This window comes from Peromyscus leucopus, chromosome 19 (assembly GCF_004664715.2).
Source record: "Peromyscus leucopus breed LL Stock chromosome 19, UCI_PerLeu_2.1, whole genome shotgun sequence".
Taxonomy (NCBI): Eukaryota; Metazoa; Chordata; class Mammalia; order Rodentia; family Cricetidae; genus Peromyscus; species Peromyscus leucopus.
Window position 1 is genome coordinate 70,619,961 of NC_051079.1, and position 17,889 is coordinate 70,637,849.

The 17,889-nt window shown below is 50.2% G+C and overlaps 1 protein-coding gene across 7 annotated transcripts in view; it reads left to right on the plus strand.

Annotated features, from left to right (window-relative positions):
• Nucleotides 1-17,284, plus strand: part of Znf516 (zinc finger protein 516) — a 97,849-nt gene extending 80,565 nt beyond the window's left edge. For 5 of the 7 annotated variants that reach the window (XM_028873880.2, XM_028873882.2, XM_028873881.2 and 2 more), the window contains exons 4-5: nucleotides 2,516-2,620; nucleotides 13,248-17,284. In XM_028873880.2, coding sequence (XP_028729713.1) covers nucleotides 2,516-2,620; nucleotides 13,248-13,435 — 293 coding nt within the window. In that variant the 3' untranslated portion in view covers nucleotides 13,436-17,284. Of the gene's footprint in view, nucleotides 1-2,515; nucleotides 2,621-4,742; nucleotides 4,811-13,247 lie in introns of all 7 variants that reach the window. The other 2 variants (XM_037197229.1, XM_037197228.1) reach the window with 2 other exon arrangements.
• Nucleotides 17,285-17,889: the final 605 nt, after the last annotated feature.

Sequence of the window (17,889 nt, forward strand, 5' to 3'; positions counted from 1 at the left end):
TACTGTAAAATCCTGAGTTACTCAAAACTGTCTTCTATTTGAATGGAAGACTACCATGGGAGCAAACCTCCAGTGTGCTTCCCCAGAACCTCAGGCTGTGGAGACAGGCACAGTGAGAAAATGGCCTGCTTTGAAAGTCCTACCCCCCACTCCTGACCCATGCTGCCACTGCCCTGGGTGTCTGGGCAGCAGCTGTTGATTTGGGCTGGTCTGCGTGATGCTTTTGTAGGAATGGGTTGTGGAGCCCGACTTCTCCAGCAGAACATAGAAGAACTGTTGTTGCCGTAGGGGCCAGGACTCAGATTAAACCTCACTGTATTCACTGTTCTATGGAGCGACTCCAGAGTCCAGAAACGCAGGCTGTAACCTACATGGTTTGTTTATAACGGGAGTCATGGAAAGTCACTGTGTCTCCAGTCTCCCCTTCCTGTATTGCATGATGATATGGATTTCAGACAGGGAAAGGAGGTAATTCTAGATAAAATAGTATGCACGGGCTTCCTTATTGGAACTTAGAAAAAATTCATGTCTTATTGTCTCTAGTAGCTTCTAGCCTTGTCTTTCTCCTGACAGATCACACAGCACAAGGTAGTGATGAGAAACACGGCCATGCTGCCCCACGCATATCTCTCTGTGCATGGGCAGAGCTGTTTTCTCACTGTGGGGAGCCTGTCTCTGCAGCCTGAGACTCTCTCTCGGGAAGCATGCTGGAGCGGTTTGCTCCCAAGGTAGTCTTCCGTTCAGATAGAAGAGTAACTTGGAATTTTACAGCAGCCCAGCTGTGGTATCATTGGCTGTAATCGGCAAATATCCTTTCTTACAAAGTAAAATGGAAGTGCTGTGGTAGATGTGTGGGGGCCTGCGGGTGTCAGTTCAGTGAATGAGTGGAATGGTTGGACAGGAGGTAGACAGCAGTGGTCGGAGAAAGATCGATAGTGACCTAGAGGTGGGGGCTGCGGCAGGGCCGCTGTCGGAACCGTTGCCATCGCTTGGTGTCTCCGGTGTGGTTGGATGAAGTGTTTTGACGCTATAGAAGTATACCAAGGAAGGTTCTAGAAGAGCTGTGAGTGGAACTTTGCTAGGCATTCAGCTCCGTAGAAACTGAAGGGGACGGATCACTTTTCAGATGGAGCACTCCTAGAAAGGAGCATCGTTCTCCTCAGGCTTCCCGTCAGCCTCTTGGCTCAAGTGGAAGTGGAACATGGAGCTTGCGGAACCCAGGGCATCTAATTGGGTGGCTGAGCTCTGCTGGCACCAGGATCCTCCATGCTCAGAAGGGCCTGGTTCTGTCTGTTGTGGGGTGTGGACCATCCCCACCCCCTCCCACAGACAGCATAGTCACCCTGTGGGTTGCTTCCCCGTTGTCTGGCTTGGTGAGCTCTGAGGGTGTTACCTTTCTTCCCTGTACTTGTAGGCTCACACCAATTCTCCAAATCAAGTGTTAGAAAGAGGCCGTGTGACCATCCTGGTCACTCAAGACCCATGATCTTTCCCACAGGGTCATCCTCACCTTCCACCATGAGTGTTAAGCCGTGAGCATTAGTTGGTGGCTTCTCGTTAAATCTTAGTATTCTTTGTGTGTCCCGAGTAAGTCTACAGGAAATGAAGCGCCTTAGTCTGCAGGGTCTCACCGTGCAGACTCATTTTCTTCATCTGCCCAATATGGAATGTGACACAGTTTTATCCAGTTGCTACCAGTTGAGCATGGGGACTTGGGGGACGGTCCTGGAGGTGTGTATCCCCTGGCTGTCCTTTCTGTCCTCTCAGATGTTAGGGATGTCCGTGTCCAGGTAAACGGGACAGTTGAATTACTGTGGAGAAGGACATGGTGGAGACAGGCCCTTCGCAGCAGGTGTTACTGGAAAAGCGAGGAGGAACCAAGGGTGGAGGAAGTCCCTTTCCCTGGCAGGGCTGCACGGTGCTCCTGGCTCTGAGGGGAGCCCAGAACTTAGGCTCGGGGTGTATCGCTGTCTATTGCTCTGTCCTGCCTTGCCGATGGTACAGGCTACACTGGAGGCCACTGCCTGCTTGTTGTCAAGAGCTCTGGGGGCAGACAGGTGGGAGGCCATCGCTGGGGTGGCTGCTGATGGCCACCGCTCTGCATCTGTCCCCGTGGATTGCAGCGGTGAGCAGGGTGGGCTCTGTTCCTAGTCACTTCCTGTTGCTTCCAGGCTCTGTCACACCGGGGTCGCTCTCATTTGTTTATTTTGGTGCTTGGTAGAGCCCGGTGACATCTGGGTGCTGTATCCAGCTGCTGGGAACCACATGCCCGCCGCACAGTCTGGCAGTGCCGCCTCGTTCCTGTCCTGTCCCTGGAACATTTGCTTAATTCACCGTCGTTGATGCGTCCTCGCAGCCTTGCGTGTGCCTGTCAGCCCAGCCATGGCTGACAGTCGTCACCAGGGCGCAGCGGTGGCTCCTCACATCGACATGTCAGACAGACTAACGATGTCTTCCTCTCTCCCTCCCCTCCCTCTTTTCTCTTCATCTCCATGCTATGCCATGTCACTAACAGGGACACCGCGGACACAGGCCCGCCAGGGAGACTTTGTCTGTGTGGAGCGCGGCAAGAGTTTCCACCAGCCCAGCCACCTCAGGGCCCACCTCCGGGCACACACAGGTATCACAGCCCTGTGCCGTGTGACTGGCCAGTGCCGAGTGTATGCATGTTTGTGTACGGGGGTGAGGGCGGTTCTAGTTACATTCTGGTGTCACAACAAATGCCATAACCAGAGTCAGCTTGGGGAGGAAAGGCTTTATTTGGAGTATACTTCCAGGTCATGGTCTGTCACTGAGGGAAGTCAGGGCAGGAGCTCAAGGCAGGAATCGTGAAGGGCTGCTCCGTGCTGGCATGCTTTCTGGCTCACCAACTCACAGACTCATGCTTAGCTGGATTTCTTAGACAACCCCAGGCCAACTGTCCATGGATGGTGCTGCCCACAGTAGACTGGGTCCTCCTGTATCAGTGATCGATCAAGATACATTAGCTGTTATACAACCCCAAACCAACTGTCCATGGATGGTGCTGTCCACAGTCAGCATCACAGGGTCCTCCTGTATCAGTGATCGATCAAGATACATTAGCTGTTATACAACCCCAGACCAACTGTCCATGGATGGTGCTGTCCACAGTCAGCATCACAGGGTCCTCCTGTATCAGTGATCGATCAAGATACATTAGCTGTTATACAACCCCAGACCAACTGTCCATGGATGGTGCTGCCCACAGTAGACTGGGTCCTCCTGTATCAGTGATCGATCAAGATACATTAGCTGTTATACAACCCCAGACCAACTGTCCATGGATGGTGCTGTCCACAGTCAGCATCACAGGGCCCTTCTGTGTCAGTGATAAAGATCCTCCCTGACAGACATGTGTTGCTAGAGTTTTCCTGCCTTGCCCACAGTCAGGACAAATCTTTGTCACCCGCCAGTCCCACAGCCGCTCAGACCCAACCAAGTAAACACAGAGACTTATATTGCATACAAACTGTATGGCCGTGGCAGGCTTCTTGCTAACTGTTCTTATATCTTAAATTAACCCATTTCTATAAATCTATATCTTGCCACGTGGCTGGTGGCTTACCGGCATCTTCACATGCTGCTGGTCATGGCGGCAGCTGGCAGTGTCTCTGCCTCAGCCTTCCACTTCCCAGAATTCTCCTCTCTCCTTGTCCCACCTACTTCCTGCCTGGCCACTGGCCAACCAGTGTTTTATTTATTGACCAATCAGAGCAATTTGACATACAGACCGTCCCACAGCAGACATGCCCACAGGTCTGTCTGCCCCAGGCATTTCCTCAATGAGACTCTTTCTTCCAGGTGACTCGGTTGAGGTTGACTTCCCAGCACAGACCCTTTTCTGCTAGTCACTCACTGTCACGGTGGGCGTGTTTGGGTCTCAGGTTTCTAGAGCTGTCACTCGGTTGACCTTATTCGCCTGTTCTGTACGTGGCGTGGCTTTACTTATTGATTTATTTATTTAGCATCCGTGTGCCATGTAGCTTAGTTTGAGAAAGATCCATTTGCATATGTTCCCTTTAACTAGAGTAGACCTTCAGAAATGAGATGCTAATGAGTCACAGTGTCACCCTCATCAGTGGCAGCCAGGGCATTAGTCTTCCAGCCCCAAACCCGATGACTTCCATCCTGATGGGTAGAGCTGGTCTGTAGATATGTACAAGACCCCCTTGGCTGATCAGTGGTGACCCGAAGCACTTCCAGCCCCTTGTACAAATCTGACCTGAGACCGGCTTGGGCTACCTGTGTGTCACAACAGAGCAGAGCCTTAGGGAGATGGGTACACTATCTAGCAGTGTGGCACGCACATACCCAGAAGCCAGCCTGATGCTCAGTGATACAGGCCGAGTGGTCATCAGAGCAGAAAACAGGTCCCTTTATCCACACGCTGGTACTTCATGTTGCTCGTGATTGCTTTCCACAGTGTGGAGTCTGATTTAGGAAGGGTAGCGGCCCCAGGCATCCGTTACTGAGGTTCCTCACTGTAAGGTTCCTCACTGTAAGCGTTCCTCACTGTAAGGTTCCTCGCTGTAAGGTTCCTCACTGTAAGGTTCCTCACTGTAAGCGTTCCTCGCTGTAAGCGTTCCTCGCTGTAAGCGTTATGGGGAGCTTCAGGCCGGGTGCTGGTGTCTCTCTGTCAAAGTGCTTCATCCTTAGCGGCCACTTTGATTTGCACTCACGCATCTCCCCAGCCCTCTGCTAACAGACCCTTTTCCTCACAGTGGTGTTTGAGTGTGATGGTCCACGAGGTTCTGAAGTGCACACAGCCTCCACGGATACCCCCAAACAAGTATGTCCTATGATGCATGTCTGGGTGTCAGTGTGCCTGCAAAGACTCGGGACATAGGGCACCTGTGCGTAATGTGCGCTGTGGAGTAATTCCATGTCATTGGAGCCCACCCAGCCATGCCTGTCTGGGGGTGAACAGAGCAGGAGGCCACATAGCCGCCGGCTGCTGCAGACCTGCCCGTGATAGCCAGTGCTAAGGAGGAGGGAGCTGGCAGTGGCCAGTGGTGAAGGAAACATCAGAAGTTCTTAGTGTGGGTCTGAGTCGGCCGGCAGATAAATCACATCTTGTCTCCTCGAAGAGCACTGCTTTCGAATCCCTCTGTAAGAGACGCCTCTCAGATCAACAGATGTGGGTCTGCTGTTTCCCAGCTGTAGAAACTCCGGGGGAAACAAGGCTCTTGTGCATTGGCACGCCTGTGTGCCTGCCCCCTCACGCCTCTCCTGTGGGAGTGTGACTGTCTCACACATGCCATTTGATGTGCGGGGGACGTGGCAGAGCTCTGTGCCATGCTTGGTTCACAGTATGGGTCTAAGGGGTATAGGTGCTCAGGGTTGCTCTTGTGTTATCCTGGGCTGACAGCGTGTGGCATGAGCCACCTTCTGTGTGTGTGTGTGTGTGTGTGTGTGTGTGTGTCCATCTTCGTCTCTTCCTATCCCTGGGGTTATCCACTGTTCTAGGAAACTTCGTAGCTGCAGAGACTCTCCTCTTTGCCCAAGCCCTGGCTGGCTGGTTGGATTCAGGTCTGTGTGCCTGGCCCTAACGTGTCCCATGCCCTGTGATGACAGCATTAAGGCCTCCACTGTGGTCCCACAGTAGTGAGATCCCAGGGAACTTGTGCAGATTGTTTTAGCTCATTTCAGTAAAACCTGTGGTTTAAAAGTATACAGCAGTTCCTTTGTGGTGGTGAGACAATTTAAAAAAATAAATAAGTATAACCTCTCCTGAATACCGAAGAGAAAGGTTTCCCAGCACAGGGCCTGTTCTTGAATCAGCTTAGTGCTGTTCGCTGTAACAGAACCTAAGGCTGCTTGCTACCGAAGAGCCCTTGTGTGGAATGCCTGGGATGCAGTGATAGGAAGGACGTGCTGTGCCCAGATGCTTAACATTTGGGCATCACAGCTAAAATGAGTCCCAGGCTCTCCTGCTCACAGGCCACCTCCACAGCCACCAAAGACCCCCTTTGGCTCAGTGTGTCCGATGGCGAGGGATGCATGAGGTAGATCTGCCAATAGCCCCGAGTCTCCCGGCACTGGTGAGCCTGCGCACTGTGAGTCATTCCTGCCCAGCTTGTTCCCATGCTTCTGTCACACGGAAACAGGAAGTAGAAGGTGGACGTCATTAAGACTTCGGGCTGGCTTATTCTTGGGTTACTTTTACTTACACTAGGTGTTGATGGTAATTATTGCTCGTCTGTGGCTCTGACAGAGAAAGGCACTGATGTGCCTCCTCTGTTGCTGAACTTAGTGCTGTCCTGTTGGACCCACTGCCACCGTCCTCTGTCACGCTCACGACCATCCGTACTGACATCTGGTTAGCGTGGATCCAGCCCTGAGGCGTGTATTTGCTTTACCGTGAGGCCTCAGCGGGTCAACTCTCATTTGTCTGGAAGGGCAGTTGTAGCTCAGGCCTTAGTGTTTAGCCCCAGCTTGACTCACGCTTTCTTTACAATAGCTGGTTGGTTTAATTCCATATTTAAGGTCATGCGCTCCATTGGCCCCTTTGCCCTCCCTTACCTTGAAAAGTATCTTTTGTTGATTCATCATAGAATGTTCTGGATCTTTATGGAAATTCCATTTTTTGTTAATATATTTTGGAACTGTAAGAATCTAAAAGAAGTGTGTTGTCGGAAAACAACATCTATAATAGGTTGGGGCATAAACTGTGTTCTTCCTTCTTCCCGATTCTTGTAGTTTGGTCATGACTACAATGGTGAATTTAGGAGACGTTAACTTAGAACTAGTTTACATCATTGTTAATGCCAGGAATGTATCTTGTTATGCCTGTCAAGTTGCTTTCCTACCATTAGCTAGTTAATATTCACATTGGGTTATTTTCCTTTTGGCTTTAGAGGCTCTGGGCTCTGGACATTTTTAGATCATACAACACTGTTTATTCATGCTAAAATCATTCCAGGTGATAGTCAGAAGCTGATGGAGTTTTATATATGTACGTAAAAGATGCTAAATTAGCCAGTTGAGGCAGTATTTGAAAATTAAGTTTTGTAATCCTTTCACTTATTGACAGAATGTATTGGCAGCTCCCCTGGGCCAGGCCCTGCGTGGGTTGGGGAAGATGGGCTCTGGTTAAGGCTGGTGGGTGGTTTGGATGAGGGAATGGTGCTGTCTGGGAACTCCCGCTGGGGCAGAGGACTTGAGCTCAGCACGGGCACAGACTCCAGGAGGAAGAGCACGAGGAAGAGTGTGGAAACCAGCTGGCTGGAGAGGGCGTAGTGACATGGGAGGCAGGATTGTGGGTATGTGTCTGGAGAGTTGGGAGCATCTGGTCGCCACATGAGATTGCCATCCAGAAGAAAACAGAGCTTGAAGCAGAGGGGTGGCGTCCAGAATTCAGTTCGGAGGTTGGACTTGTGGACAACCAGGACGATGACCCCAGTGAGAGATTGTGTAGCCTGGTCAGCATGGGCATGGAGGAGAGCGGGGTCTGAGACATTTGAGAGGAGTCAGGAAGGATGTGTAGGTAGTAGACGAGGAAAGACGGGGACGTGAGTTGGACTGGGTTGTGTCCTGTCCCTAGACCTGGGTAGGGGAGCAGGGTAAACCCATTTCCAGAGTAAATTTAGGTTGTTTAAGAAGCCTTTTTATCAGTACTGGTACAGTGCCTAGTAAGCAGGCAACTTGGAGAAAAAAAGAATCTTGGCAGCAATCTTTATGTTTAATAGGTATCAGCGTTCAGTTTACTCAGGGTCAGCTAACTCGACGCTGAGACGTGAATGATGTAGTTGTTAGGATACAGTTTGGAGAAGAAGGCGCTAACCTCAATGGGAGGTGCATTTCCTGTCCTGTGTAGTGCTGACACAGTGGCCCCCAGGAGTCGCCCCACACCCGCCGTGGGGCACACACCCTGTTTTGGGAGCCACTGTTGCCTGAGACTCCAGTGAACAGCTGTCTTAAGAAAACCCTGACGCAGTGTGAATGTGTGCAGAGACCTAGAGCACGGTGCTGTGTCTCTGGTGTGGACAGGCCCATTCCCACAGGGCGGGGACGGTCCGTAGTGGCTTGTGCTAGGGAACGGCCCTGGGGCTTCTGGTCTTCACTCACCCAGCCTTTGCAAGGTGCGCTGATGGGCTTGTGTGTTCGGGTTTTGCTGTGCTTGAGAGCCTCGTCTTTATAAAGGGGGGGCAGGGGAAGCGCTGGTCTGAGTAGTCTTGCCACCACGGGGGCTCCCTGTAGTTCTGCTGCCAGTTGGTGCATTAAAGTTTTTGCATAGACAGCCGCAGAACAACTGTCAGGGCTGATACTGCCAACTTCCGGGATCCGGAATCACCCAGGAGACCAACCTTTGGGTCTGTCGGGGCGGGGGCGGGGGGAGGAGTTTCTAGATGAGGCTGGCTGTGGTGGGAAGACAGCACTGTGGTTAGCGCTGTTCCGTGGACTGGGATCCTGAACTGAATAGAAAAGGGTAAAGCAGGCTGAGTGCAGGCACTTCCCGTGGCCAGCTCTTCCCTCCCTCTCCCTCTCCCTCCCCTCTCTTCCTGATGGAGGGTGTGATGTAACAGGTGCCTGAAACTCCTGCCACCCAGACTTCCCTGAGAAGAGAGACTTGAGCTGAAAGTCCCTTCCCTCACTAAGTCCCTCTGGGATTGTGACATGGCCATTGAAAAAGGAACTAATGCACACTCCTTTTGCATAGCAACATTTCAATTTCCCGAATCAAATTTAGAAAATCAAAATATGCTGCACTTTCTGGTGACGTGACTGAGCCAGCGTGGGGCCTAGCAAATCTCTGAAGTGATTGGCTTAACACTGTCGTCTCTCAGGCCTTTTCCATACACGAACTCAGAGGAGCAAGAGAGCTGATTTGCTGCTGCGTCTGAGCATGTCCTGTGATGCACATGTCCCAGATCACAGGTGTATAGTCACAAGAGCCCAGGACCTTCAGAAAACGGGTCACCAACCTCTCCTTTGTGAGGTCCACACGTCTCTCTCAGGAAGTAAGAGGCTTGGAAGTTCCAGGTTAGGTTATGGCGTGAGTTTGCAGACGGTAGCTCTGGCCACATGACATGTTGTCTGAACTTCTTGTTATCTCCCAATTATTATAAAAACACAAACTTAGGAAGCCATGAAGGGTCTTGGCCTTGAGTTGAGAAGCCATTTCTTCCTCCTGGTGGGAGGGCAGGCCCTCACAGGACTCTGTTCCATCCTGGTTGAACATTCTCCATCACAAGCGTGGGCAGGATGCCAAACCAAGTTTCCAAGGAGAGTTTTTATTTAAGGATGGCATTATCATGTCTGTGTTTAGGTTCTGGTAATCCTCAGCATTTGTCATTAGGAAAAAGAAACCACTTTTTGAAAATTACATGCTGAAGTATGGGTGTTACTAATCCGTGGTAAAAACTGTCTTAATATTTCAGAGAAACCTTTTTTAATCATTATTTTATTGTTTAACAATTAGAAATTAAACTAGTAGCTGGTGAGATGACTTCGTGGGAAAATGCCTTGCTGCCTAGCCTGGGGACCAGAGTCCTCACGAGGACCCGAGCCATGTATGAAGCATGGAAGAGCTGTCTCCTGCACATTGTCCTCTGACCTCCACACATGCACCGGAGTGTGCATGCCCACGGGTGCACACACTGGGACGGCATAAATGTAGTACCATATTTTAAAAAGAAGTTAGAAGAACTTTTGAAACCAACCCAACCCCCATCCCACCCCCCAGTTTATAGAGCTCTGCTGTAATGTGAAATAGAGTGTTTTGATTTGTTTGGATTTATTGTCAGAATTTAAAGACTGTGATTAATAGTTTATCCTTTATTATTCTAAATGTTAGTTTAAAATAGTTAAGCTGGAGAAATAATTCCATTAATCAAACTAACAAGAAATGTTAAAAAAAAAAAAAAAAGGCAACCCACCCTGCATCATTTTCATTCTGTGCAGTTGAGCGGTAGAGACGGTGTGTTGGGGAGGTCTGTGAATCTGCGCCCTGTGCAGTTGAGCGGTAGAGACAGTGTGTTGGGGAGGTCTGTGAATCTGCACCCTGTGCAGTTGAGCGGTAGAGACGGTGTGTTGGGGAGGTCTGTGAATCTGCACCCAGTGCAGTTGAGCGGTAGAGACGGTGTGTTGGGGTGTCTGTGAATCTGCACCCAGTGCAGTTGAGCGGTAGAGACGGTGTGTTGGGGTGTCTGTGAATCTGCGCCCTGTGCAGTTGAGCGGTAGAGACGGTGTGTTGGGGTGTCTGTGAATCTGCGCCCTGTGCAGTTGAGCGGTAGAGACGGTGTGTTGGGGTGTCTGTGAATCTGCGCCCTGTGCAGTTGAGCGGTAGAGACGGTGTGTTGGGGTGTCTGTGAATCTACGCCCTGTGTGTTTGAGCGGTAGAGACGGTGTATTGGGGAGGTCTGTGAATCTGCACCCTGTGCAGTTGAGCGGTAGAGACGGTGTGTTGGGGTGTCTGTGAATCTGCACCCAGTGCAGTTGAGCGGTAGAGACGGTGTGTTGGGGTGTCTGTGAATCTGCACCCAGTGCAGTTGAGCGGTAGAGACGGTGTGTTGGGGTGTCTGTGAATCTGCGCCCTGTGCAGTTGAGCGGTAGAGACGGTGTGTTGGGGTGTCTGTGAATCTACGCCCTGTGCAGTTGAGCGGTAGAGACGGTGTGTTGGGGTGTCTGTGAATCTGCACCCTGTGCAGTTGAACAGTAGAGACGGTGTGTTGGGGAGGTCTGTGAATCTGCATCTTTGGCCCATTCTCACCAGTGAGTGCACTTGTAGATTTTTGGCATCACAGATCTGATAGTTAATGCAAGCTGAAGCTTTTATTCATAAAATCAAACAAGTGTCTTCCGGACATCATCTGTTTTCTCCAAGTATAATACTCCACCACATGTAAGTGTAACTGAAGACGTAACCAAAATCACTTCACCTGGTCACTGCTGACTGACTGCTGGCTGGGCAAAGGCCAGGGTCCCTGAGGTCCGGTGCACAGTTGTGGCTTATCACCGAAGAGCCTTGCTCTGTGGCTTCTCTTGTGTGCCTCTTGTGGCATTTTGGCTTGTGTGCCTGTTGAAGACAGACCCCCCTGACTGTACAGTTTGGCCCCTTGTCTTGTAAAGAAGGGGAAAATTGATCTCACCTGGTTCCAGAGTCAGTGCCTAGCCCTAGGACACTGAAACAGTGATAGCTGGTATTCATTTCGGCTCAACCTCATCTCACAGTTCACAGCTGCGAGAAACAAAATCCAGTGTCCCCAAAGCCAGCTCCTGTGTCCTGGCTGCTGCCTCCCTGGAGGAGGAAACAATTTGTGCATTTTCAGATTACTACTGTAGATCTCTTTTCCCTGTTTAACTCATTATTTCTTTAGATCCCTGCAAGGGATACTGTATTAATGGTCCCATCGTTGATGGTCCTGACGAATCAGTGATCTAAAATGACTCTTCAGAAGTGAGGCATGTGAACTCATCTGTTCCAGTATAAAGGGGAAATGCCAGTCCTGTAACGATTTGTGGATTCATCATAGCAAGTGCCTTCTTCTAGCTTTTCAGGCTTTGCAAGGCTGGCACAAGTACTTGGAAACCTTCTGAGCTGTGCAGTGTTCCGCCCTTTATCGGGTGAGGTCTGTCCCTGTTCTCTCTGCTCTGCCCCAGGGGCAGTTTATGGGGTCTGTCCAGAGATAGGAGCCACAGGTCGGTGTGTACCAGGGCTGTAGGGCAGCAGTCCATGCAGACTCCAGATGTGCACAACCCCACAGCCTTGTTCACGACAACACCTCCGTCCTGCACAGCTTCCCCTGTCCTGGACCCCCTGACAGTGTGTTGCTATGGACAGGTGTTGATGAGTGACATTCAGGGCCAAACACCCAGGGTCACAGCTCCTTTTCTTGGGGGAGTCAGAGCCCCCTGTTCCTTGGTACACTTGCCCAGAACGAGTTCCCAGTGAGCTGTGCTGCAGCTTGATGTCCACAGAGATGGCTGCCGTGCAGCCACGTCGGCCATTTCCCCTGGTCCACAGCGGGAAGTTTACCATCTCCCTAAGAGGGGCTTGTCACATCTCTGATCCATGCTACTTCCAGGGCTTCAGACCGGCCACTGGCTACAGCTCTGCACGTGCCTTGTCTCGCAGACATTCTCTGAATATCTTTCTGGTTTCTACTGTGTGTTGACCAGTAGGCACCATGTGCGAGACCAGCTTTTAGTATTTTTCTGAAAATCTTAGCCAAAGATTTGAAACATGAAATTCATGATGGCAATGAGCTCATTTCCTATGTGTTTCTAGGGTTCCCATAAACTTGGCTAGAGACTAGAGTTTCCCATGAGCTGTGTGGTTTGTGGGTGCGTGTTGATTTCAAGTGGTTGGTTGGTGTCTTCGTTAGGGTTTCTATTGCTGTGAAGAGACACCGTGACTACAGCAACTCTTACAAAGGGAAACAATTCATTGGGGCTGGCTCACAGTTTCAGAGGTTCAGTCCCTTATCTTCACGGCTGTGCGCAGACGGACGTGGTGCTAGAGAAGGAGCTGAGAGTTCTACATCTTGGTCCACAGGCAGCAGAAGCACCTGTGGGCCACACCGGGCATAGCTTGAGCATAGATGTCCTCACAGCCCACCCCCGCAGTGACACACTTCCTCCAACAGTGCCACTCCCTGTGGCCAAGCATCCAAACCCACGAGTCTGTGTGGGTCGTACCTCTTCAGACCACCACAGAAAGATTTCTCTTGGCACGCTGTCTGGTCCTCCGCTGGAGCATGACATTGTTCGAACACCAGGGCTCCCGCTTCCTGGGGGTGCTGTACAGGCTCATGTCTTGCTCCCAGCTGTCTCTGCTCATCGGACTCACAGCACAGCTTTTGTGCTTCTCCACTGCGGGGAGCACTGTCCTCAGACGCGGAAACCAGGGGCTTTCCTTTTCTGCTTGTGTGATTCCACGTTCACCCGTGAGCACTGCCGTTCACCTGGGAATCGTCTCCGTACCATAGACGTGTGCTTTTCAAACCCTGCTCCTCCTGCCTTGCTGATTTTTAGCCCCTGCTCGGAGCCGGGCCCACCACTGCTGATTTCCTAGAGCTGCCTCCACGGAAGGCAGCGAGGTGACAGCAAAGTGTCCCTGCTGGAATAAAGTGGGCTGCCCGTACAACCGGAGGCCTCTGTCACCTCTGCCACTTTGCTGTGAAGGGCACCTGTGTTTCTGGGTCTTGCTAAGAAAATTGATACCGTGAATGCTCTTGTGGACCGGAAGACAACTGAGCTTGCCTGCTCTTTTCTTTCTTTTGCAGGGGAGAGACCATACCACCCCAGGGACTGTGCCGACGGGGCCTCTCCGAAAGGGGACCTAGAGACGCGCCTCCAGCGCTCAGCCCGTGATGGTGTCGACAGTGACCTCACGGGCGATTGGAAGGCTCCCAGCGGTGACCACGGCCACTTTGGGGAAGAAGAGCCAGGGTCTCCTGGCCAGATACCTTAGACCCGGGAGCCTCTGCGCTAGAGCAGACCAAGGGAGCTGCCTCCCTTGGTAACGTTTAGGGACGGCGAAGATGCTATGCCTAGCATCCCGTGTAGCTCTTTCACACACATGTATGTGCTCACCCACCACGGCCTGTGTTTCCTCATGATAAGCAGGGGTATTGGCAGGCACTGTGGGAGCTCAAGGCATCTGTATTACTCAAGACAAGCGTGAGACACTGGAAAAAAGATACTGGTGTGTTTTGGATGGAGTGGAGATCTAAGCACTGTGGGAGGTGTCCAGTGCTTAGAGGTGACGCTGTCAGGACGCGGGGAGTGGAGGCCGCCGAGGGCCCGCACCCCCGCCTCTCCCTGCCTCAGTGGGTATTTAGTAGCAGGTAAGATGGAGGGTGTATTCAGGAGCCGTAAGGCTTGGTGGTGCTCGGGCTCGGTAAGGCAGGGCGATGGCGGATGCTCACAGTTCAGAGGTCTGGCCATGACCCGCTCTGAGCCGTCCATGTCACCCTCATGCTCTCTGTGTTTTCACCGTTCGGGCTGCGTCTGGCACAGGAAACACGGCAGAGATGGGAACACATAGAAATCCGCTTTGGAAAGAGAGTTAGTCGAACACTAAGAAGAGCAGGCGTCTTTGTTTATTCTCAGGACCTTTTTGTAACAGGGCTACATTCTGCAAACTGCTCACAAAAGAAGACTACACGTCTTAACAGATTAAGCCACTGAATCCTCCCAATTTGGGCCTGTTTTAGTGATGGCAGAAGAATCCTTGAGCAGTTTGGGGGCCCTAGATCATTAGGGTGCTACTGCTCTGGAACCTTCTGTTCCCCTCCTCCCCACCCCAGCCTCTCCCCTGCACCACCCCAGCAAATAGATGTCTTTCCCTCTTGGGCCTGGTGCCCACCGTTGGCCTAGTGGCTCTGTGCCTAGGCTGGTGGGAGGGCACCAGGCCTGAGGGTGAGGACGGCTTTATATACCTCTTCCTTAGTCACGCAAGTTCACGTTTCTGCGGTGGGGTGAAGGCCCTGGCAGAGGCTCTGAGCCCACGCACGCACGCAGCAGCGTGGGCGCTCGGAACTGCATTCCGCAGGTAGCAGCGTCTCCTTCCCCCTTTGCTGTGACACTGTGTGTGATGGCGATACTTCCGCAAGTCCCAGATGTTTGCACATAGGATTTTATGCATTATCAGAAGTTACTGCTGCCTTGAATGAAAACGTTCTGTGAAATTTTTTGCAAAAGCTTTACTAGTTTTTTTTTATTGTGAAATTTTGTAAAGGCAGGAAATGGATTAAGACGAGCATGCTAAATATATTTTTCAAAAAAAAAAAGCAATAATTTTACATGTACAGAAATTATCCTAACCTTTAATATGCTGGTGAGAGCGACAGTTTACCTAACACAGTAATGGATCATGCGGTTTTTGTAGGAAATGGGCTTCTGATACAAAGACTTGTTTAAACACACATGTATACGTGAACCCTGGCGTGTGGTTTCTCTGTTCTAATGATGTTGGATTATTATTATATTATTATTATTATTGTTATTGTTATTGTTAGCTAATGTTTGATTCTGGATTCTACTTGTTGCTGTTTTAATTACTTGACCGTTCAGGTGGCTATGACACTTGCAGACAATGCAATGTTAACTGGCTAGCAGATACATACATACATATCTATGTGTATGTATAATTATTTTTTTTACTTATTTTTTCCTGATACGCCTACACCAGGTATGTATGAGAACGGCTTGCCATGTCCGAGTGCTTGGGAATAGTGATCGTTCTGAGACATTACCTTGAGCAGGTCGCAGAGACACATTCCTCTCTCCACCTGAGGCCGCAGAGTACTGTTCTGTTGGTTCGTGTTTGATCATTTTCATAGTTCACCCCACCATTTCTGCATTCTCTGGCTTTCTGGTTTCTTGGCGGAAAGTAAAGGTGACAGTTAGGAATGTGCAGGGGCCTGTGATTCGGGCCCCATCTACATCTGTGTTTTAGTTATTAAAAAATTCTGTACACAAAGGGACACAAAGGTGTCGTCTGCGTTTTTACTGTGTCCGGAACTGCACTTGGCATTGAAGCTGGAAGGGTCTGTCTTCCAGTGGGGCCTCCCTCCCGGCTGGTCTAGGGAAAGGGGGGTGCATGGGGTCCCTGCAGCTGAGGGTCTGTCTGAAGAGCAGCCAGGAGAACAGTCAGCCCCAGGATGACCTGCTCCTCAAAGCACAGAGATACAGTTTTCATGCAGCCACAAGGCCATGAGCAACCCCCCCCCCCCACCTCCGCACCCCCAGCTCACACTCCCTCTGGGACCAGCTATGTGCTGGCCTGGGTGTACGGCCTCTTTGTTCCACTGACCATCAGTATTGGACCGGTTTGTTAATTCATTTATGTCAGCTCAACCCTAGTATTTAATATGATTTGTGTTTTCTTATTTATTTAGCCAGTCTGTTTTGATTTGCTTCCTCTGTGATAATTTCCACATTTCTGACTGTTACAGACTTCCTACTACCTCTATGAATCTGCTGTCTCCTTGTTTCCTAACGGGACTTTTACAGTGTTGCGTCTAATGTGACTTAGACAATAAAGGGTTTGGTTGTCTACACTGCAGCCGCTCTGTGTGTCTCCCCTGCCTTCCGCCCCGCGCTCTTCCTGGTTCCTGCCTCCCTCTCTCCCTGCCTCGCTCACTCCACCTTTCACCTCTCTCTTGCCTTTCTCTTACCTCCTCTCTTACACATCTTCCTCATTTCAAAGGCAAATAACACATTTCTCAAACTCTTCCTTAATTCAGAGAATGAAGGTTTAAATTCACAAATAATAAACACATCGTGGGTTCTAACTGTCTCCCCGGGGAGTTGCCCAGTGCACCTGTCCACACTTCTGCCTTTCGGAAGTCTCCTCCATCTTAGGTGGAGACAGTTCAGCCTCCCCTGCACAGTACAGTGTCCAGGTCAAGTGGACTTCGCCTTTTTTGGTTCTGAAAAGTAGTAGATATTTTAAGAAGTTTCCCCCAATATTTACTTATTTATTTTTTTAAGTCCAGAAAGACACTGGTTTCTGAAACTTAGGTGCTCACGCAGCACAAGGTCACTTCATACAAAGGAGAGTGCCAGTGTTCTGTAGGCTGCAGAGAGGCCTCTTGGCCGCTGGGAGGCGCTGGGCAGGAGTCTCAGGCCTTTCAGGGCCCTGTGGAGCACAGCAGGTGGCCGGTTCTACCTTGGCCTCTCCAGGGCTGGTAGCTGTGATCTTTTCGCCTCCTTGGAGCCGGGAGGATGGCTACTCTGGGCAGATGAGGGTGTCTTCCAAGTCGCACAGTGGTACAGTTCTCTAGGAAGAAGCACCCCTGCCCTTGGGAGAAACTTTTGACCAGCCTCTGTAAGACAAGACCCCTCCCCGCCGCCACCACCTGCAGAACGTGATTGGTTTTTAATGCTTACAAATCCAGCAACTTCTAATAGTAACTTTCATTTGGTGAGGGAAAAAAAAAACAACAACAAAAAGAAAAAGGCCCTGCAGACAAGGCCTCCCCCACCACTGGTGATGCTGCAAACCCCAGAGCCTCCGGGACATGCCTGCATGAAGTGACCACCGAGCAGAGGTTCCTTCTTCACCAATTTCACTAATTGTTCTTTGAGGTGGGAAGATGCAGAAGACCATAGAGTTTGTATTTCTTTTTAAAAATACAGTTTATAATGCTATATTTTGTACTCTTTATATTAGAATCTGTAACTAGACTGATGTATTTAACTATTTCTGAGAAAAAAAATTCAATGTTACAGCTGTGTGATAAAAGATATTTAGATAAAACATATTCACGCTATTGGAATTTGAAATCAATAAAAACATCTTGGAGTTGTGAGATATTTGCCCCCTCCTTTAGAAGGTGGCTCCCATCACTTGACAGCCTGTCTTGACCTATGGTTATTTCTTTTTATTGGCTGAACGTAAGCCCAAATGTTACTATTCTTTATTTGTACAGTTTTACAACAATCCACGGGATGATTCACCTAAAAAGACGCCAAATGGACAGCCTCCCCCCCCCCATCTTTTGTGAATTCCAGGATATGCCTTTTTCCGCTTTGTTTTTTAGTGAAAAGCCTTTTTTTCTTTTCTTTTCTTTTTTTTTGCTACATACCTCTTCTACTGCATGAACACTATGTTTTAATATTTGCAGCAAAATTAGATCATCCCTTGGTGCGATGTGAGTCATAGTAGAGTGTGGGGAGGGGATCTGGGTGCTGTAGCCATGGCTGGTCTCTGTACCAGACTTTGGGCATCTGGTGGCCTAGGTCCTTTGACCCTCCCATGAGGTAATAAACATGGGATCTGGCCATCAGCTACCTAACTAAAAAGTATATCTTAAGAGTAAAAGATGTACCTGTATGTCTATGTGCCCCTGAAAAGGGGTAAGTACTTGGGTGGGCTTTTGACAGCATGAAAGTGGCCGTCGCTGCTCTCAGTCCCTC